General features: G+C 50.6%; 3 protein-coding genes across 5 annotated transcripts in view; 2 read left to right on the top strand and 1 right to left on the bottom strand.

The window, feature by feature from the left end:
- TAOK3 (TAO kinase 3) overlaps positions 1–16721 on the top strand; it is a 45236-nt gene extending 28515 nt beyond the window's left edge. For 2 of the 3 annotated variants that reach the window (XM_031057366.1, XM_031057367.1), the window contains 7 exons: positions 7646–7882; positions 8632–8760; positions 9463–9666; positions 12571–12810; positions 13899–14111; positions 14467–14649; positions 15205–15708. In XM_031057366.1, coding sequence (XP_030913226.1) covers positions 7646–7882; positions 8632–8760; positions 9463–9666; positions 12571–12810; positions 13899–14111; positions 14467–14649; positions 15205–15366 — 1368 coding nt within the window. In that variant the 3' untranslated portion in view covers positions 15367–15708. Of the gene's footprint in view, positions 1–7645; positions 7883–8631; positions 8761–9462; positions 9667–12570; positions 12811–13898; positions 14112–14466; positions 14650–15204 lie in introns of all 3 variants that reach the window. The other variant, XM_031057368.1, reaches the window with a different exon arrangement.
- A 917-nt stretch (positions 16722–17638) lies between these two features.
- Positions 17639–20456, bottom strand: PEBP1 (phosphatidylethanolamine binding protein 1). Its single transcript, XM_005421474.2, has 4 exons — positions 20258–20456; positions 19820–19929; positions 19119–19219; positions 17639–18414 (listed from the first exon to the last, which is right to left on the bottom strand). The coding sequence occupies exons 1-4, from the start codon at positions 20390–20392 to the stop codon at positions 18197–18199; spliced, it is 564 nt and encodes a 187-aa protein (XP_005421531.1). The 5' UTR covers positions 20393–20456; the 3' UTR covers positions 17639–18196.
- Positions 20391–20803, top strand: part of VSIG10 (V-set and immunoglobulin domain containing 10) — a 7213-nt gene continuing 6800 nt past the window's right edge. Inside the window, exon 1 of the mRNA XM_014307195.2 lies at positions 20391–20475. Coding sequence (XP_014162670.1) covers positions 20391–20475 — 85 coding nt within the window. The remainder of the gene's footprint in view (positions 20476–20803) is intronic.

Below are 20803 nucleotides of genomic sequence, written 5' to 3'. Positions count from 1 at the left end.
AGTTAGTTGTGTGCCGCCTCCCCCACCCCGCATCCACCCGGGCTGGGAGCAGCCTTTTCCAGGGAAAGCAGTGAAAAATGGCCCTTCAGAGGGAAAACCAATGTCCTGTTCGATATTTCAGCCCGCTGGTATTAGAGGTCAGATGGACGGGGAGCGTTAGAAAGTCCCCACGGTTTGGCCATGGCACTCGCTCAGTGCTATGACATCATCCTGGACCAACCCCGAAATGACACCAGCGAGCCCTCCCCTTCCCGCTCCCTCCTGCCTCCACCATGGGGGTTCTCCTTCCAGACCACCATTTCTGCATCCCCAGAATCGCTTCCCACTCCTTCCTGCATGCTCAAGGCACGGGGTGTGCCTCTGTGTGTGTGTGTGTGACCACAGCTGAAGGTGGTGACTGGAGACAAGCAGCAGTGCCAGCAGCCCAAATTTTTTCTGTGTGATTGTGGCTGCTGCTGTTAAAATCTAAAATGATGCTGTGGCATTCAGGCTTCTGCCCAGATGCTTCCTGGGAGCATCTGAATCCCATCTTTTGCAGGTGTATTTCTGGGTGCCCATACCCTGAGTGCCCCCCAGGCTGGTGTCCCCTGCTCCCCCCAGTTTAAAGTGACCTAGAAATGTGTGTGTTAGAGGACTTCATGCAGGACACCTGACAGGGGCAGGATTCCTGCTCTCCTGGAGACCCTCTGCCCTGGGAATTTTTCCTTTTTTTTGGGGTATGTGTGTGTGTGTTCACCCATTGTAGTGCCAGCTCTTCTACTGCCTGCACTGAGCAGATAGAAGTGGGACCCTGTTAGGTTGGCTGGAGGGCAGAAATAATGAATGACTCATGTATCATACTCCAGACATACAATTTCATTGATAAATTGATATGTGTGATGAATATATTCATGTTCTTTTACTCCCTGTGCAAAGCTGCTGCACCTTGTGGGCTGCCTTCAGCAGCAGAGCCCAGAACTCCTGTCCTCCCTGGAAATGTCACCCCTGGGCTACTTGGGTGGCTTGAAGGGATTGCATGGCCAGGTCCCTTTGGGAGCCAATGGAAATATGGGCTGTGAGGGATTCCCAGGTCCCTGAGCTCTGGGGAAGACAGCTGATATGCCAAGGTCACTCCTAAATCCCATGGCAGCCTCCTGTGGGGCTGGGATTGTGTCTGCCTTCATTCCTTACTCACTTGGATTTGCTGAATCTCTCTGCTTCAATGACCAAGTGATGATAAAGATAAAATTCATTTTGGGTGGGGAAGATGGAAAGATTTTTGGAGAGCTTCTCTGTTTTGGGTTTTCTGTGGAACATGCTCTTTTATCCCCATCATGCACACACATCTCCCCTTCCCAGTGTAGAGGGAAGATCCCAACACACCAACCTGGGCACTCCAGGAGGTGTTGGTGTGCCGTTACTTCTGAGGTTGTGTGCTGGGCCAGAGCTGACCCTGAGTTTGCCACAGAAATATTTCATGGTGATGAGCTTTCCCTTTAATAATCTTCCATTCCCACCTCTTCATGTTCTGAAATGGAAGTCTAGGGGGGGGAAAAATAAAAGTTTAAACCCATTGCACAGAATCAGGGTGCCAGTGCTTGCGTTGGAGCACTTTTTGTCACTGTCACCATTCAGTGCCTAGATGATGTCAGTGGGAGAGGTGCCTGGATGCTTCTCTGGCCAAGGGAGAACTTCTTCCTGCTTCCCTGTCCAAGATTTGTGGGAAGGGCAAGGTCAGTCATGGAGCTGACACGGGGAGAAGGACCATGCCTGGAATTTGTAGTGCGAACCCAGAAATTCAGGCTTTATTCATCTCTCTGTGTTAATTTACTCTTTCAATGGCAGCTAGAACAGATTTTTACTGTGTGAATGGGTGCTCAAGGTCCCACAGGGGTTGAAAACAAGCAGACCAGCAAGCTTTGATGGTTCCCTACATGCTGGCTGCTTCTCATTTCTCAGCAGCTGGGAGCATCTTCCTGCACAGAAAGGTTGTGCAGTTGGGAGCATCAGGTGGCCTGTATTGCAGAGAATCAAAAATGGGAGTTCTGGCCCCAAATTCAATTATATGGGATGATATTTGGGTGTTAAAACTTCCTTTAATGGGATTTACTGAAAACCACCCCCAACACTGAGACTGGGGCAGTGTTGTTAGCAGAAAAGCACCAAGTCTGGGGCTGTTCACTCCACAGCTGTTCCTCCTGGTGCAGTCTAGGTTCTGGGGCCCTCAAGTTCTTCTCCCCATAGATCAGGATGTTGCAGATGGAGTTAAGATTGGCGTTCCTCAAAGTAATCCCAAATTCAAGTTGGATCTCTTTCCAAAAACAAGCTGAAGCAGTTTAGGGAGTGCAGAGGTCACAGAGGAACTTGTGTTATAGACAGCTGAGCACTCCAGGTGACCCAGTGGTTTGGAGAGTGATTCCCTTGCCCTGGCACTCTGCAAAAGCATCATGTGAATGTGAAGGAAACTGGACAGATCCCCAGAGATAACAGCCAAATGAACTCTCCACAAAGAAAGAGGCTGTGGATATCCCCTTCTGAGTCTTGCAGTAGTGCTTTAATATTGCTCAGGTTAAAGAAAATCATGAAAATCAGCAAATGTGAGTAAGAAAGATGAAGGAGCTTAACTTAGGTCATAATTCAATCAGCAATTTTAATAGTAATTTTTACCTGGACCACTTTTCCCTTTAATCAGTTTTGTGTGGTAACAGTAACCATCACTCACCTGGAACAGTGGTGGAAAATACCCTGCATATTTCTGCTGTTGGAGTAAAAGTTGCCATCTGAAATGGAGACCAGGCACCTACATCTCCATATTATTTCTCAGATTATCAGTGATCCATAAATTAAAAGTTACAACCAGGAATCTCTTGAAGCTCAGCAAGCTGTTGTTTGAAAGGGAGGGCAGAGGTTCTGCATGTTGATGAGACTACATCTCTCAATGTTTTCAAGGGAAAGCTTTTTTTGAATCTCTTCAGAGATGCATTGATCTGCACTTCTGGGTTTCTTTCAAGCTTGACCCCTTAGGTCCCCCCTTCCTCGTGCATCTCCTCAACAGCTGCTTTTGCAGTTTTCAAAGGCAATGATCAAGTAGTTAAAACTTCATAGAATCCCAGGGTGGGGTGGGTTGGAAAGGATCTTAAAGCCCATCTCATTCCACCCCTGCTTGGGCAGGGACACCTTCCACCATCCCAGGGTGCACCAAGCCCTGTCCAGCCTGGCCTTGGACACTGCCAGGGATCCAGGGGCAGCCACAGCTGCTCTGGGCACCTTGGTGTTCTCTTTGAAATCCAAATGCCAGCAAAAGAACAATGTGATCTCATGTGGGCCTGCAGAGCCAAGTGTCTGTGTCCATGGGAGCAGCGTTCCCTGGATGTGGCCAGGAAAATGGCACCAGGGCTCCAGAGGCAGGCACCTTCACATGGAGCTGTTCCTTCTTCTGCTGGAGCATCGATGTTTTGTTCCAGAGGGTTGAGTTTCTCCCAATGGACTCATCTGGCTGCTGCCTTTGTGGACCTTTCCTCTAAAATTTTGGACTTGTTCTTTCTCATCTCCTCTTGCTGTGAGAAGCAGCTGGCAGTGTTTTGCTCAGAGCTCTGCTTCCTCCAGCACAGAGGAGCTTGGAATTTCAGTTATCTAGAGGTGAAAACTCCTGTCTTTTAGGAGAGGGTTCAGTATCTTGGATAAACAGTGTAGAAAAGGGAACTTTAAACAGCTGCTGGTTTGGAGGAGAAGCTGTGAGCTCAACTTCCTTACATAAAGCTAAAATCTTGGAGGGGTGAAAGAAAGTTTGGATTTTATGGCAAATGAACTGCCTGTGGGAGTAGGTTGGAAAAGACATCTCTGTTCTCAGTTCTGTGTATGCCAAAGATGCAGAGAGATAAGAAACTGAGAAAATGTCATACCTTAATGAAAGCTGTTCTGGTTTATACAGGTTTTTGGTTCTCCTGATGACCTGATTGATTGTTGGGTGCTGCAGGGAGAGCTCCAGGAAACTGCAGCTTTCTGGTGTGAAGGATCCTGACATTTCCCGGTTATATGGAGAGCAAATTTTGTAGTTATCACCTTTTGCCTCATGATAATCTGTGGGGTTGTTTGTGGGCTTCTTCCTGAGGGGCAGCTCCAGTCTCTGCTCCCTGTGACCTGGTACAGGACCCAGGGAATGGCTGGAACTGTGTCAGAAGAGGTTGAGGTTGGAGATCAGGGAAAATTCTTCCCCCAGAGCGTGCTGGGCACTGCCCAGGCTCCCCAGGGAATGGGCACAGCCCCGAGGCTGCCAGAGCTCCAGGAGCACTTGGACAGTGCTCCCAGGGATGCCCAGAGTGGGATTGCTGAGTGTCTGTGCAGGGCCAGGGCTTGAACTCCATGATCCTTCCCACTCAGGATATTCCAGATAGTACATAGAGTTCCAAGAGTCTTTGTCTAAGAACACCAGAAAGGTGATGACTGGAACATCCCCAGATTTTCTTGTTAAAATGGTTGCTGGAGCTGTTCATTCATTAGGGGTTTAATCTTTAAGACCACAATCCTGGTTTCATTCATAGTCTGAAGGACTTCTCTGGCACTGACCTGGGTATGTTCAGTAACTAATGTTCATTTCCTCCACATTCTGCCACCCCTGAGATCACCATGTGCAGACTTTGTCTTTGAAGACTGTCCTGAGGAGTGTTGGGCTTGACTGGAGGTTATGGTGATAAATTGAGTCTTTATCATGAGTTTGCTGAACAGGGACACTAAATCCACGAGAAGTCCACCAAGTCTGCTGCTCTCCTCTCTCCTCTTTAGGATGAAGCACTGCTTTTGTTTTCTTCTGACTTTTTAATGTCTCATCTTCTGTTGTGACTGGAAGGCTTTATCAGCTGGGCTTGTAATTAGCAATTGCATCCTATTGTTAGGGATAAATATCCTAGATTTCATGGGAAATCTTTCTAAGATGGAATTCTTGTCACGATAAAGCTGAGCAAAATTGGAAATGGGGTGCAGAGGAGCAGGGAAAAAAACAAGGATAAAAGTTAATGACTTTTGCTGTAAATAAAACAAGTGCACATTCTACATCTCATTAGAGATCAGACCAAAGGAGAGTGGCAAAGTTGCTGGAGGATCCTTAGATCCATTTTTTCTTCGGCTCTTGCTGTTTGCTTTGTTCTGCCAACGTCTGGGAACGGAGTGTGCCGTGCAGAACATCCCATTGCTCACAAAAGGGCCTGGCCCCAAAAATAGCACATGCAGGAAGATCTGGTACAGCTGGTGGCTCCCAGATCTCCATTTCTCTTCTAGTGCCTGACCAAGGCTGTTCTTTCCCAGATGGATGTCACTGAACATGGCAATGGCACATGTGAAGTGTTGGTGGGCTGCCTGTCTCACCTGGCATCTGTCTCTTATCATTAACTTGGATTCTCAGAGAAATTTTCCTTACCTTGAAGCAGTGGTAGAGATCTTATTCTTGCTGAACTTGACTGAAATGTGCAAGTTCCTGTGAGCCCTTCCCAACTTCTTGCAAATGTAGCTGTCCTTGGTACTCTTGGAAAAACCAAAAGCTTTTTGAGCTGTAGCAGAGCACAGGGCTCAGAGAGTGTTTGTGTTTCTGTGATCATTCCTACAATCCCACATGCTCCTGGTGGCTGCCTTGGATCTGATTGTGTCTCAAGCATGTACAGGCTGCTCTGTTGCACCAGTTGCTGAGGTGTATTTAATCCAGCCTGCTCCAAAATGACAATCTGAAATTTCTTGTAGAAAGGGAGTGGTTTGTCCATCACCACCTGGTGGGTGCTCAGCCTCCCAGATCACCCTGAGTGTGACAGGGCTGTGCTCAGGCTGGTTCTTTGGTTCCTCTGCAATCTTTGGGAGGCTCTTCCCGAGTTTCTCTTCACTCTCCTCCCAAGTCTTGGGGGTCATTTGAACTGAGGCAGGTGGCACTTGCTGCCTACCTTGGGTCACCTCAGTCAGGGTGTTCATCTCTTGATTTTGGAGCTCCTTTTTGGCTTCCTGTCACCTCCCAGCCCTGGAGCCAGCAAGTGCACTGGGATGGCAGCTCCCTAAAGCAGCTGCTCTTGTGTTAAACCTGCTCTGTAGGTGTGTCCAATCCTGCATCAGAACTCCAAAAATCTCCACAAAACTGCCTTCAAATGACAGCAGCACCATAGCAGGGGCCAGTTTTTGGGCTGCTGTTGAGGGATCCATCAGGAAGGCTGCAGGAGGAACTCCTGGTTCATAAGGCTTCAGTGATCACCTTCAAAGTCCTGAGCTCTTCACACTTAAGTGGCAAAGCAAAGGTCCCCTTGCACAGAATCAGGGGCTGCAGTTCCACACATGTACCAAGTTTCTGATTCTCAGGTCATATAAATGATCAGCAAATCTTCATAAATTCCTGAGACTGTCTTAAAAAAAATAAAAACCAGTCTTGGACACTTTTCTTCTTTTGAAATGGAAGCATCACCATTTGCATTTTCTTCTGAACATTTTTGGCATCGCCTGTTGGTGTTTTTTTTTCCTTCCTTTCACATGGATACACTTGGGCATGGAAATGAATGTGGAACTTGTGAGTTTGTTTCAGCTGAGCAGGGTTTAAAATCTGCTTAGACCATCTGATCAATCTTGTTAAGAGCACACAGTTCCAGAACAGCGTTCCCTTGTTAGAAAACTTTCAATTCGGAGAAGGAATGAGCTCAGTCTGCCATCATCTTGAATTTTAAGGGGAAATTTTGAAGGAGGCTCCTCGTAGCGGAAAATAGATGTTGAGGGATTGAATTGGCATGGGGATGACTTGAGGAGGAAGGAAAGAATGGGGGTTTGGGGGGGTTCTGGCTGCTTCTTGGGAGTCCATGGATCCGAATAAGGTGAATAAGTTGAATCTGAATAAGGATCTGAGTCCTGCATCTGAATAAGGTGTCTGAAGAATGTTGTCCATCAGCCACCTTTGTTTCCAGATCTCCTCCAGTGTGTCCTGAAGTGATAATGATGCCTCAGGTTTTAGCTTTTGTATTTTTCAGGTTCTGTTCTGCTTTAGTGTCTAAGTCTAAGTTTCATATTAGGGAATGGTGAGCTCTCTTCACAGAGCAGGGAGACAAAACAATTCCTTCTCTAGCTGGGGACCAAGGGCAGCAGATCCAGATCTCAGACCCAAGAGCACAAACAATGGGGACTGAAGAGAGAAAAACAAGAAGGATGAGACTGCATGGGCTAAAGCTGTAATTGGACAATTAACTCAAATATGCAAATGGATCAGAACTTATAAAAGTGAGGGATCTTGTGAGCGGTCATCCGTTGTGTGACCATTTTGGGTTGTGCTGCCCCAGGTAGATCTGTTGAGGCTTCTTAATAAATTCCTACTTTATTCTTTAGCTCCATCTAGTCAATATTCTTTAGCTCCATCTAGTCTCTGTTCTAAGGCAGCCTTCAGAAGGCATCAGTAAGTAACCAGTCCCTTCCTTTATTTGTAATATGGCATTTTCAGCTGTGTTAGTGAAAACACATAAAACTCACAGGAAGAGATGGGGGCAAAAAGTTAGGACAGAGAAACCTCGTGGCTTTGTGAAAGCGAGCAGCAGCACCTCCCAAACCCATGGCTTGCTGAGAGAGCACAGCAGAGCAGGGCCTGGCTCCCAGTGAGCAGTGAGCTCGTGTGGGAAGCAAGGCCATGGAGCACTGGCTGCCCTGCTCCTGCCCGCAGGTTACAAGACAGATCCATGAGCATGAGCAGGAGAACGAGCTGCGGGAACAGATGTCAGGATATAAGCGGATGCGGCGCCAGCACCAGAAGCAGCTGATCGCCCTGGAGAACAAGTTGAAGGCCGAGATGGACGAGCACCGCCTCAAGCTGCAGAAGGAGGTGGAGACACACGCCAACAACTCGTCCATTGAGCTGGAGAAGCTGGCCAAGAAGCAAGTGGCTGTGATGGAGAAGGAGGTGAGTGCTGGGAGATCTGAGGGACAGGAGAACCCAGGTTTGCTGCTCAAACCCGTGGTCTGAGGTGCAGAAGGAGAGGACGAAGTGTTAAACTGCCCCAAGGGGAATTTAGGTTGGATGTTAGGAAGACGTTTTTTACACAAAGTACTGGAATGGTCTGCCTGGGGAGGTGGTGGAGTCACCATCCCTGAGTGTGTTTAGAAAAAGATTGGATGTGGTACTCAGTGCCATGGTTTAGTTGAGGTGTTAGGGCTGAGTGGAACTCAATCACCTCTCAAAGGTCTCTTCCAACCTGGTGATTCTGTGACCTTGTGCTCCCTCGAGCAGCCTCGAGTCACCTTCCTGGCTGATGGGCACTCAGTTGGCATCCACCAGTGCCACAGCTGCACAAAAGGGACTGTGGGGACCTTGGTGGGAGCTTTGCCTCAGCTGAGGGGGTGACAAAGCTGTCACTCAGTCCAAAAATCAGCATGTTCATCCACATAATAAACTGGTGTGGTTGTGCCCTCTGGGGTGGCTTTGGTGGGGAGGTAAGAATCATAAGGAAGCCGTCAGGGTTATGTGAGCATTTTCTGTGTGAGCAGCTGTCCTGTGGCTGAGTGCTCATGGCTTTGTCTAGCACAGTCACCAAAATGACTGACCAAAAATCAAAAACCACAACAATAATTTGTGCTGGATTCTGCACCTGCTCACTCACCTTTTTTTTTTTTTTTTCTTGTTATTTTTTTTCCTCTTTCTGTACATTGCAGGCAAAGGCAGCTGCAGCAGATGAAAAGAAATTCCAGCAACAGATTTTGACTCAGCAAAAGAAAGACCTGGCGACCTTTTTAGAAAGTCAGAAGAAACAATACAAGCTTTGCAAGGAAAAGATTAAAGAGGCAAGAAACCCTCATTTTCGGGGCTGAAGGGGTGTGGAATGAACACGAACCAGTCTTTTGTTTTGATAAACCTGGGCCAGCACAGGGGTTTAAGTGATACTGTCAGGCTTCGAAGCAAATTTTGGATTCTCAGCAAGTAAATTTTCAGGGGCTGGGAGCATCTGGCAGCATTTCCAGAACAATTTGTGAGGGTGGCTACAGGTGCCTTCACAATTTGCTGTAGAGCAGAATCTTTGAAACCAAGGGTGATGAGGGAAAATGGGACTTCACAGAGAGTTCTTCCCCTTTCTCCTCGTCTGTTTTTTTTCCCAAGTAATCAGAGCAGCCATTCAATGTCCCTTGACTAAAAGCCCTGTGATCACTTACATAAATTAGGAAGAGAAGTAACTTCATATGTACCAAAATGCATTATTTAAGTTGTATCTTCACCATATTGCAAAAATAATTGGCTGTTAAGGTGAAGGTGAGAAAATTATTATCAAGGAGCTCTGTGGCCATTTTTCCTCCTACTCTTGGTGTGGGTCCTGGTACAGCTGAAGGGGCAGCAGGGCTGAGCATGGCCAGGTGGTAGGTCTGGTTCTGTTGGTTTGTAGTGGGGTTTTGGTGTCCTTTCATGACCTGAATGGCAGAGGGGGAGCCAGCAAGGTCCCCCATGTCCTGTGTCACTGTGGTGCTGAGGCAAGCCTTGTTTCTACCCTGCAGGAAATGAATGAGGACCACAGCACACCCAAGAAAGAGAAGCAAGAAAGGATATCCAAACACAAAGAGAACCTGCAGCACACACAGGCTGAAGAGGAGGCCCAGCTTCTCAGCCAGCAGAGACTCTACTACGACAAAAACTGCCGATTCTTCAAGAGAAAAACGATGATCAAGAGGCACGAGATGGAGCAGCAGAACATTCGGGAAGTATGGCACTCCTCACTTCTCTCACAGCCTCTTTTAACTGCTTTAGCTTCGTGTCTTGGCTGGTTAGGTCTTCATGCTTCTAGTTGCTAAATAGAACTAAGAAAAATGTAAGGAAATATGTTTTGGGAAATGGTTTTCCCTGCAGCTGTGGCTGCTTTGATCAGCTGAGCCTTGGTAGTGTTCACTGCAGACAGAAACACCCTCTGGGCCTGATGCCTCATCCCAGCTCCCGAGTGTTGGGTTTGGGGTTCCTGCCCCAGTTTGGGGTGTAGGGAGAGCTGTGGGATGGAGACATGGGCTCTCAAGGAGCAGCTTTTCACATCCTACTTCCCCTCGTTGGTTTTTGCCCCTTGCCTCAAGGCTGCCTGTGGTCAAGCACCACTTTGGAGAAAGAGTTTCCACATGGAGATGTTCCTGTGGCCATCACTGTAGTATCTGAGTTCTTCATGGATGTTATTTTTGGATAGAGACTGTCAGATGAGAGGGTGTTTTAGTGAAAACTGAGTGAGGAGTGGTCAGAAATTTCCAATTGCGTTTGGCCTGGTATCCTCAGGCTTTCCAGTATCATTTGTGCTTTGCTGCCCTTGGGTCCAGATGTGCCTGGGGCTGCTCAGCTGCTTTGCTGAGATCCAGATATCTCAACCCAGGCACCCTCAAAGCTAGTGACTCCAAAAATTCAGATTTGAGCACCTGTGTCCCAGCATGTCAGCTCTGTGGCAGGGATGAGAACAGAGTTCAGTGACTTAGCTTGGCATTTAACAGGAACACACCTCTGCCCTCCTGCATTTAAGCTCTTATGAGACACCTAATTTTCAGAATGATCTGAGTTTTTATTCCCTGAAAATTACATCCCTACTAATTCAAATGTGCCAGTACTAACTGCTTGGATCACCTGAAGTAAATAACACTTTCAAAATGTGTTTTCCATATTTTAAGTAACCACAGATGTTGTTTTTGTGCAAATGGGAAAGTGTTTGAGGGAAGTGGAATGACTGTGTGTGTTTATGCTGTGTGAACTGAAATCAAGTGTGGAATAGGCTTGGGAGAGGCTGGCTGAGCTATCCTGGGATGAAGGCACATGTGCCACAGCTCCCTGCCTGGTCAGTGCCCCACCTGCCTTTGGGAAGTCATTTTGGCACAGCAGGACCTGTAAAGTTTAATCTTGGCTGTCAGGGGTCAAGTTTTGCTTAAATGGGAGCACATGCTACACCCTTAGGGCAGAGAGAAACCCTGGCCCTGTTTCCTTCCCCACCCTCAGCTCAAACCTGTCCCAGGTGTGGTAGCCACAGGGGCTGAAGTTTGCAGGTGCTGCTGTTGAGAGTTACAGCAGGATTACCATACGTGTGCAGCTCAGAATTATTAAATTTTTTTGCTTCTACTGCAGAAACCCGTTAGGCTGAGGCAGCCCTGGGCTGGGCACGGTGTGGGATGGGGCAGCCCTGCTTTGCCTGGCTGAGGCTGTAACGTGAGCTGGGATCAGGGGTGCACCAGCACCATGCGTGAGGGTACAGCTGGAGTCAGCTCCGTGCTGCTCAGGGTGGGGCTGACACCTTGAGACACAAATGTGTGCAGTAATGAGAACTGGTGCCTTCCCCTTCCTGGGCTTGTGGCCTGGGGAAGGTTATCCTGGGCTGTGGACACCCTGTGCAGGAGCTCTTGGTGAGCACTGCAAAACCGATCTTGTTTTAAAAATGAGCTGCACCTTGGGCCAAATCCCACCTGGGCAATTCACCTTCTCACCTGAGGTGGTGTTAGAGCCACTGACCTCTGCTTTGGCCACTCTAGTGCAGGTGATGGAGGGGGGAACTCGATCCCAGTACCCACCGGGGGCACAGGGGAATTTGAACCAGACGAGAACCGCAATTCCATCACCTGAGCACCTGGGATGTGCTCAGTGAAAGCTGCTGCGAGTTCCTGCAGGCACCCAGGGCTTGTGTGGGGTCCTGGTGCCACCTGCTGGGGACTCCCGGGGCCATCCCAGAGCAGGGGGGGGAGGGAGGGAGGGAGGGATGGATGGATGGATGGATGGATGGATGGATGGATGGATGGATGGATGGATGGATGGATGGATGGATGGATGGATGGATGAGGGACGGATGGTCGGGCATTTGGGTGGATGGGTGGAGGGGCAGACAGATGGGTGGATGGACAGATGGTTGGATGAGTGGGTGGATGGGTGAACAGATGGATGGATGGATGGACGGATGGTCGTATGGATGGGAGGGTGCATGGATGGGATGGATGGATGGATGGATGGTCGGATGGGTGGGTCGGATGGTCGGTCACTCCTAGCATGGATGGATGGATGGTCACTCAGTGGCCACTCCTAGCATGGATAGATGGAAGGTCACTCAGTGGTCACTTCTAGGAAGGATGGATGGATGGATGGTCACTCAGTGGTCCCTTCTAGCATGGATGGATGGAGGGTCACTCAGTGGTCACTCCTAGGATGGATGGATGGATGGATGGATGGATGGATGGAGGGTCCCTCAGTGGTCACTCCTAGCATGAATGGATGATGGATGGAGGGATGGATGGAGGGATGGATGGAGGGATGGATGGATGGAGGGTCCCTCAGTGGTCACTCCTAACATGGATGGATGGATGGATGGATGGTCACTCAGTGGTCACTCCTAGGATGGATGGATGGATGGATGGATGGATGGATGGTCACTCAGTGGTCACTCCTAGCATGGATGGATGGATGGATGGATGGATGGATGGATGGTCACTCAGTGGTCACTCCTAGCATGGACGGTCGGTCACTCAGTGGTCACTCCTAGCATCCCCATGGTGCTGCTGGATTTTGTTTCGCTGTGACAGGCCAGTCCCTGGTGCTGGCAGAGCAGTGAGCAGGAGCTGCAGCGGTGCCACCCGCTCAGCTCTGTGTGTGTGTGTGTGCAGGAGCTGAACAAGAAGCGCACGCAGAAGGAGATGGAGCACGCCATGCTGATCCGGCACGACGAGTCCACGCGGGAGCTGGAGTACCGGCAGCTGCACACGCTGCAGAAGCTGCGCATGGACCTGATCCGGCTGCAGCACCAGACTGAGCTCGAGAACCAGCTGGAGTACAACAAGCGGCGCGAGCGGGAGCTGCACAGGAAGCACTTCATGGAGCTCCGGCAGCAACCAAAGAACCTGAAGGTGCTGCCAGCTTTCCTTGCTCCTCCTCCAGCCTCTGTCCTCTGTGCAGCACCCGTGCTGTGGGACCCCTGCTCTCCACTCCGTTTGCCCTCCCTTGCATCCCCTCCCTTTGCACAGAGCAGCTCTGGATAAGGAAAGCTGTGGGCTGGGATATCCCAGGGCTCACAGAGGGTTTTTATAGTGCTGTGCTAACTGAGGCTGTTGTAAAATAGTCCAGTCCTAAGCAAAGTGTTACAGAACTTGTTTCTGACAAGCTGTGTGTTGTTCAGGCCCCTGCTGGTGTCAGCTTAGAATGATGAGGAGAGGAGGTCTGTGGGTGCTTTCAGAGTCCAGAGAGAATACAGAGCACTCTGAGTGTGTGCTGGGCTCTGTGCACACCCCAGCGTGCTTACAGACCTCTGAGCTGCTCTCTGTGGTAGAAGCACGCTCCTCCTCCCAGTGTCACAGAATCACAGAAAATTCTGAGTGGGAAGGGCCCCACAGGGATCATGGAGTCCAAATCCCAGCCCTGCACAGATACCCCAGCAGTCCCACCCGGGGCATCTCTGGGGGCATTGTCCAAATGCCCCAGGAGCTCTGGCAGCCCCAGGGCTGTGCCCATTCCCTGGGGAGCCTGGGCAGTGCCCAGCACCCTCTGGGGGAAGAACCTTTCCTGATACCCAGCCTCAAGCTCCCTTACACAGCTCCAGCTGTTCCCTGGGCTCACTGGTCATCAGAGGGAAGCACATTGCTGTCACTGTCACACCCTTGCTAGTTCCAAGGTCTGCAGCCTCCACATAGTGCAAGGTTGAGGTGGGAAGGACATGGAAGGGGAATGATGCTGTGAAAAAGCAGATGGGTTTTGGGAGACAGGTGATGGGCTGGGGGTTCTGCAGGAAGTAAGAAGTGCCCTGGGCTGAGGAGGGCTGAGGGGTTGCTGTTCCTGGCCAGGCTGCAGCAGGGCCTGAGCTGCTGGTGCTGCTCGTTAATCCCTGTGGGAGGCATGCACAGGGGAGCTGTGGTTCCCACCACCCCAGCCATGTGGATGTATCACAGCCTCTCCATTCCCAAAGCCCTTCGTGCTCTTCACGTCGTTCCTTCCTTGGCAGGCTATGGAAATGCAGATCAAAAAGCAGTTCCAGGACACATGCAAAGTGCAAACTAAGCAGTACAAAGCACTGAAGAATCACCAGCTGGAAGTAACTCCAAAGAGTGAGCACAAGACAATTCTGAAGAGCCTGAAGGACGAGCAGACACGGAAGCTCGCCATCCTGGCCGAGCAGTACGAGCAGAGCATCAATGAGATGATGGCCTCGCAGGCGGTACGTGCAGGGGGCTCTGGGGCCTGGCAGCACCCTGGGGGGACTTCTCCAGCCACTGAATTAGCAAAACTGTTTAAACAACACATCTGGTGGCACTTTCCCTCTTGGAATAAGTGTCCTGTGGAACACACATCCGTCCCCTGCTCCCCTGGCGTGCTGGGGTTTAGGATTGGATCTTCTGGGGCTCTGCCTCAGTGTGAGCAGAGCAGCTGCTGCTCATGAGGCCTTTCCTGCTTCCTCCCTCTGCCACCAAAACCAGTGGCTTTGGGAAGAAAGAGTTGTGTGTGACTTGTGTGGGAGCAGAGGAATTCCCAGCGGGGTTTGTTTGAGCCTTGTTTTCTCCGTGCTCTCACAGCTCCGGCTGGACGAGGCCCAGGAAGCAGAATGCCAAGCCCTGAGACTGCAACTCCAGCAGGAGATGGAGCTGCTCAACGCCTACCAGAGCAAAATAAAGATGCAGACAGAAGCACAGCATGAAAGGGAACTCCAGAAGCTGGAGCAACGGGTGTCGCTGCGCAGGGCACACCTGGAACAGAAGGTACCTTCCAGAGGGGATTTTGGGACATGGGGAGGGTGGAGCTGTGCTGGGGGCTGTGCTCATGTGAGAGGGGATTTTGGGGGACACAGGCAGGGTGGAACTGTACTGGGGGCTGCTGGCTGTGCTTGTGTCAGAGGAGATTTGGGGGACACAGGGCAGGCTGGAGCTGTGCTGGGGAGCTGCTGACTGTGCTCATTGATTTTGGGGGACAAGGGCAGTGTGGAGCTGTGCTGGGTGCTGGCTGTGCTCCTTGCAGAGGGGATTTTGGGGATACACACAGGCTGGAGCTGTGCTGAGGGCTGGCTGTGCCCGTTGATTTTGGGGATACGGGGGACATGGATCTGTGCTGGGGGCTGCTGGCTGTGCTCGTTGATTTTGGGGACATGGAGCAGTGTGGATCTGTGCTGGGGGCTGCTGACTGTGCTCCTTGATTTTGGGGATACACACAGGCTGGAGCTGTGCTGGGGGCTGCTGGCTGTGCTCGTGTGAGAGGGGATTTTGGGGATGCAGGGAGGCTGGAGCTGTGCTGGGGGCTGCTGACTGTGCTCCTTGCAGATCGAGGAGGAGCTCGCCGCCCTGCAGAAGGAACGCAGCGAGAGGATCAAGTTTCTGTTGGAAAGGCAGGAGCGAGAGATTGAGACGTTTGACATGGAGAGCCTGCGGATGGGCTTTGGGAATTTGGTCACATTAGAGTATCCCAAGGAGGACTATAGATGAGGTTAAATTTCTTTGCCATTTAAAAAAAAAAAAAAACAAAAACAAAACAAAAACCAACAAAAACCACAGAAAGCAAACCAAGTAAGGATAAAACTTGCAAACCCAACATTCCCCATGTTGACGGGCGTGCTCTCTCTCTTTCTGTCTCTCTTACTGACATCGTGTCGGACCAGTGCCTGTATATTCTTATCCATCAGGGGCCCCTTTCCCCCGTCACGTCCCGGTGCAGGACAGCTCCTGGCAGTCTTTTCCATAGTATGTCACAGTATTGATGTCTCTGTGCAATGATTAAAAATGTTTCAGTGAAAACTTTTGGAGACAATTTTAATGGAGAAAAAAAAATATATAAAAAAAAAAAGCCACCAAGTGGATGTATGTTGCTTCTGAGCAATCACTCATTTTACCACCAATCAATGAAAGTACAAGCAAAAAAATATTAATAATTAAAAGATATCTACGATCCCAGGGGGAGAGAGACTGAATCCGCAGCCTTACCTTAACTAGCTGCTGCATAATTTTATTTTATTTTTATTTTTTTGGTATTTATTCATCAGGAATAATTAAATAATAAAAAAAAGTTTTATTAAAGATTGAAAAAAAAATTTGATACATTTTACAGAAAAAAAAACTTAATCGTGCTGTACATATCAGTGGTGACATATTATTACTTTTTTGGGGGTGGGGAGGGGAGGGTGACGACGTGGTGATTTTTAGGAGAACCATGCCAGGGGCAGCAGGGACAAGCCCTGGCCCCTGGGCATATTCTTGATTGTATCATAATCATTTTCTGCTGTCGCAGAGAATGTGAATACACTTAAATGAGCCCACAGGATCCCAGTAGCACAAATTGGGCTTTGTCAAATCGTGTATTTTGTGTATAGAAGGAATTTAAGGAGAGCTTTTACTTATTTTCATATTGTATTTTAACTGTTTCTCTGATCAAAAATTTTTTTACTTCTTTCCCCCCCTCCCTTCCTGCTCCAGCCACCCCCCACTCTCCAGTTCTGTTCTGGAGCTCAACACTGTCTGTTAGATCATCCCAGCCCTTTTCAGTTTTTCTTTTATTTGTTTTTTTGGGGGGTTTTTTTTTGTTCCTCCCCCAAGTCCACCCCCAACCCCATGATCTTGGTCATAAATATTGCATTATTCACACTTTCAAACTGTGTATTTTCTTACAATAAAAAGAGGAAAAAAAAAGGCTTTACTTCTTTTGCATGCACTTTAAAAAAAAAACCAACAAAAAAAAGGACAAAAAAACCAACAAAACAACAAAAACATTTTTCAGGTTCCAGGGAAGAGCATGAATAACTGTCAGAGCTTTTAATTATATTTGTAAATAAAAGTGTTCATCACAATGCCTGGCTGTGTCATTGTGGGAGGGGTGGCTCGTGGCCCAGCACAGGTGCAAGGTGGGGATGGGGAGGGGACACATTCCACGGGTGTCCCATTCCACAGGTGTCCCTCAGCCTGGGCAGGGCTTGGTTTCCTGGCAGTGGAGGCTTTTAGGGTAAGGGATTTTTAATTTTTTCATGTCCTCCTCCCAGCCTGAGCAGCCCTAGGATGGATCAGCCTTGTGAGCTCTGCTCCAGCCTTAACTCCAGTGGGCCTTGGGCTGGAGTAGCTGGGGCTGTTTTCCTGGAAAACCACTGATCCTCTTGAAATGTTTGAATTGCTGGGTTGCTAAAACTGCCCTGGGGTTTTATTTTCACAGGGGTGCTGCTGATTCCTGTTTGTCAGACCATGTCACTGCAGAGCTTTGATACAGCAGCTTGAAAAAAAGGGGGAAGGCTCCTGATTCTGTGAAGCTGAATTGCACTGGCTTCACCTTTTTTACCTTTTTAGAGCCACCAGGCTCTAGCAAAGGCTTATTTCTGGTCTAGGCACTTAGGGGAAACCCCCAGGCCTCACTGCAGAGCTGCTGGACAGCAGGAAGCACCTGGGACCTGCAGCTGGGCTGGGAAGTGGCTTCAGGTCAGGGAAGCTGGTGGTGCCCAGACTGACTGTTGGGGTGTCAGATCTGCTGTGGTGATGGGGGGGCTCCTGTGGAGAGAAGGAGCCCCCACAGGTCTGGGAGTGTGGGGAGATCCCTTGGGAAGGAACTGAAGGCTGGGAATGTTTTTGAGATAGAAGGACATGATAGCTTTGAGCTGTGTCCCTCCAGGAATGGGGAGCCCTGGCACAGGGTCCAGCCTCATCCCAGGAACACACCACCACCCACTGCTCCCTGAGCACTGCCCTCATCCCCCCAAAGAAGACAACCAAGCACACCAAGTACCTTGGGAAGTTTTTAATTGCACTGTGAGCACAGGGCAGGTCACCACAGGACTGAACAGAACAAAGTGGTCTCAGCTTTGGGTGGCAGCAGAGAACAGAAAGAAGTGCTCTAAGCTAGCTCCTGCCTCCCCTCCAGCTGCACCTTCACTACTGTAGTGGTGATGTGGAGGCACTGGCCAAATGTAGGAGGGGGAAAGAAAAAAAAAACAACAGAAGGGGGAGAAGTTTCCCTTAGACTGCCCTCTCCTCTCCTGGAAAAGGGAGTCTCCACAGCCAGCACCTGCCCCAGAGTGGTTGTGTACCCACACCCCTGCCACCTCAAGCCATCCCAAGACAGCAGAGACCCCCTGAATTGACACTAATTCACAAAGGCTTATTGTTTCCCTTAAGCAGGTCAGTTTGGAGCCAGGGGCAGCTCTCTAGCTAGGACACCATGAGCATCAGCACAGGGACAGAGCAGGGACAGTGACATTGTCAGAGCAGGGACACTTGGCTTCAACTCATTAACAGAACACAACTAGAGCGCCGTGCCCGGCCCCAGCCACGGGCCCTGGCCCTACTTCCCCGAGAGCTGCTCGTACAGCTTGGGCACGTAGTCGTCCCACTCGGCCTGGTAGCAGGTGCCCGCCACGGGCGCCCCCAGCCCGTACTTGCTGCGGAAGGCGGCCACCTTGAACTTGCCGCGCTTGTCCCCGGAGCGGTTGGAGAGCACGGGCTCGCTGCAGGCCAGCTGCTGCGGCTGCTCGTACACCAGCCACACGTAGCGGTGCAGCCCTGCGGGACAGACGGACAGACTCCATCACAAATCCTTCAGGCCAGCTGGCTCGGACTCCCTGGTCAGTCACAAGGTTTTATTATCGTTCCTTTCTCTCCTTGCTAGCTTTCTGATGAAATCCTTGCTTCTATTCTTTTAGTATAGTTTTAATATATCATAATAATAATCATAATATCTTTTCTCCTGAGAAGCTGAGTGGCCTCAGAAATCAGTTGTAAACAATACTTATCTGCTGCTGTGAAATGCAACAGGTGCATCTTTGATTGGTCTCATGTAGTTGTTTTTAATCAATGGCCAATTACAGTCCAGCTGTCTCAGACTCTCTGGTCAGTCACAAGATTTTATTATCATTCCTTCCTTTCCTTGCTAGCTTTTTGATGAAATCCTTTCTTCTGTTCTTTTAGTATAGTTTTAATATATCATTTTCTTTTAATATAATATATATAATAAAATAATAAATCAGCCTTCTGAAACATGGAGTCAAGATTCTCATCTCTTCCCTTGTCCTGGGACCCCTGGGAACACCACCACACCCCTGTGCCCCAGATGAGCCCACAGCTGCTCAGGGAAGGTGCACCAAGGCTGGATCCCTGCTGTGTGCAGCCCCCAGCAATCCTGTGTGGATTGTTTCTGCAGGGTTCCCCTCACCCTGCTGCACTGGGTGTGATCCACACAGCACCTGGGAGCTGCTGCAGGTACCAACCTGTTCCCTTGGGAGGCCCGGAGCCAACGTAATCCGACATCACGGTCCCGCTGCCCACATTGTTGCCTTTCATGTTGGTCACCAGGAAGTGATGCCACTCCCTGAAAGGAGAAGGCACAGAACACTCTGGCAGAGCCACAGATAAGAAGAACCTTTGTCACTCCAAGCTGCTGCTTTTCCATGAGGCTGTCAGCATGGAGTAAACAAAGAGCTGCCACTCCTGCTTTGCCAAACCTGAAGAACACCAGTCCCAGAGCAGGCACTGCTTTGTTGGGATGCACAGCCTGCCAAAACCAGCCCCATGTGGCTGCAGGAAAGCCACAGCCTGACCTCTGAGAGTGGGGATTCCACACACTGCTGAGGCTGACTTGAGGAAGGTGAGCTGGTCCCAGATTTAAGATTCTGCCGCCAGCAAAGACCTAATTCCAACTGACCTATGTGCTAAATTAGAGCAAGCAGTAAATGCTGTGCTGCTCCAGCTACAACAGACCTTTGAGCATCCCTGGTAAGAGCAGCTGCTCCTCCCCATGCTGTCCCTGGCTCAAGGAGAGATGCAAGGACGTGATTTCTATGACAAGCCACAGCCCCACAGCTGCACCTTAGAGAGAGCACAGCCCCACCTCCTCCTCAAGCCTCTGCTCATCTCAAGAGAGATGCTCCTTTTTCCCCATGCAAGACACGGAGCTGTCCATCCCCACTACCTGAACTTCGGGTCCTTCCGACTGGGCGCATCAGGGTCTGTGAGAACCAGGGTGTAAAGCTTCTGGGGATCGCAGCCGTCCCACTCGATGCTGGTGGGGCGATGCTGGACCTGCAGGGATGACCGCGTTAGCACCGGCCGCGCTGTCAGCGCCAGCCACCTGCCCTGCACACAGGGTCAGCACGGCCTGCGCTGGCAGCGGCACCCGAGGGCTTCAAGGCCATTCGTGCCAGCTCGCCCCGGCTGTGAGAGCCACGAGTTTTCTCTCCTGCGGCACGGCCGCCCCCGCAGCAAGGCCGCCCCCACAGCTCAGCCCCTCTCTGTGCCCCGCACCCGGGGAAGCTCCGGCGGCCGCTGCCGGAGGGATAGTGCAGGAGGCCCGGCCGCATCCCGCCATTTTGCCGCGCCAACCCCCGCACGCAGGGCCGGGGCTGCTCACCTGAGTGGGCGTGAGCCCCTTGCCCAGCTCGTCGATCTCCCCGGAGCCATACTTGACCCTCAGCGGGTGCGCCGGCTTCTGCTCCCCCTCGGAGAGGCTCAGCGGCCCGTCCCACTTGGCCAAGTCCACCGGCATGGCGACGTTTGCAGCTGCGACGGCGGCGGCTCCGAGCGGCCCGTGCCCCTTGGAGGAGGCACCGCCCCGCTCCGCTCCCATTGGTGGCGACGCCGCTATGCTCCCCTCCCATTGGTGGAGAAGCCCCGCCGGCCTCTCCGGCGCTCTATGGCGCCCCCAGGCGGAGCCGAGAGGGACCGGCCGAGGTCCGGTTACCTGGGCCAGCACTGTCGCGCCTACCGCTAATTAGGTTAATTAATAATTAATGTACCAGGGCCCAGTGGGACAACCCTGTGGGTCTCAGCGCTCTGTTTCACGCACGCCTTGGTGCTTTCAAGCTGCCATGTGTAAGGTGTCTTGGAGAAACCCGAGGATAGTTGCATGGTTACGGTCCTCGCTGCGGGGTTACACGGAGGAACAACAGTATCTCCG

This window comes from Geospiza fortis, unplaced genomic scaffold (assembly GCF_000277835.1).
Source record: "Geospiza fortis unplaced genomic scaffold, GeoFor_1.0 scaffold408, whole genome shotgun sequence".
Taxonomy (NCBI): Eukaryota; Metazoa; Chordata; class Aves; order Passeriformes; family Thraupidae; genus Geospiza; species Geospiza fortis.
Note: the sequence above shows the minus strand (reverse complement) of the source record. Positions and strands in the feature narration are given on the sequence as shown.

Excerpts from the sequence above, each read along its gene's own strand:
- PEBP1 (XM_005421474.2), bottom strand. The coding sequence starts at position 20,392 with ATGCCGGTGGACTTGGCCAAGTGGGACGGGCCGCTGAGCCTCTCCGAG. Across the intron at positions 19,220-19,819 it reads CGGAAGGACCCGAAGTTCAG|GGAGTGGCATCACTTCCTGG; the intron begins GTAGTGGGGATG and ends TTCTCCTTTCAG. Across the intron at positions 18,415-19,118 it reads CGGGCCTCCCAAGGGAACAG|GGCTGCACCGCTACGTGTGG; the intron begins GTTGGTACCTGC and ends TCTGTCCCGCAG.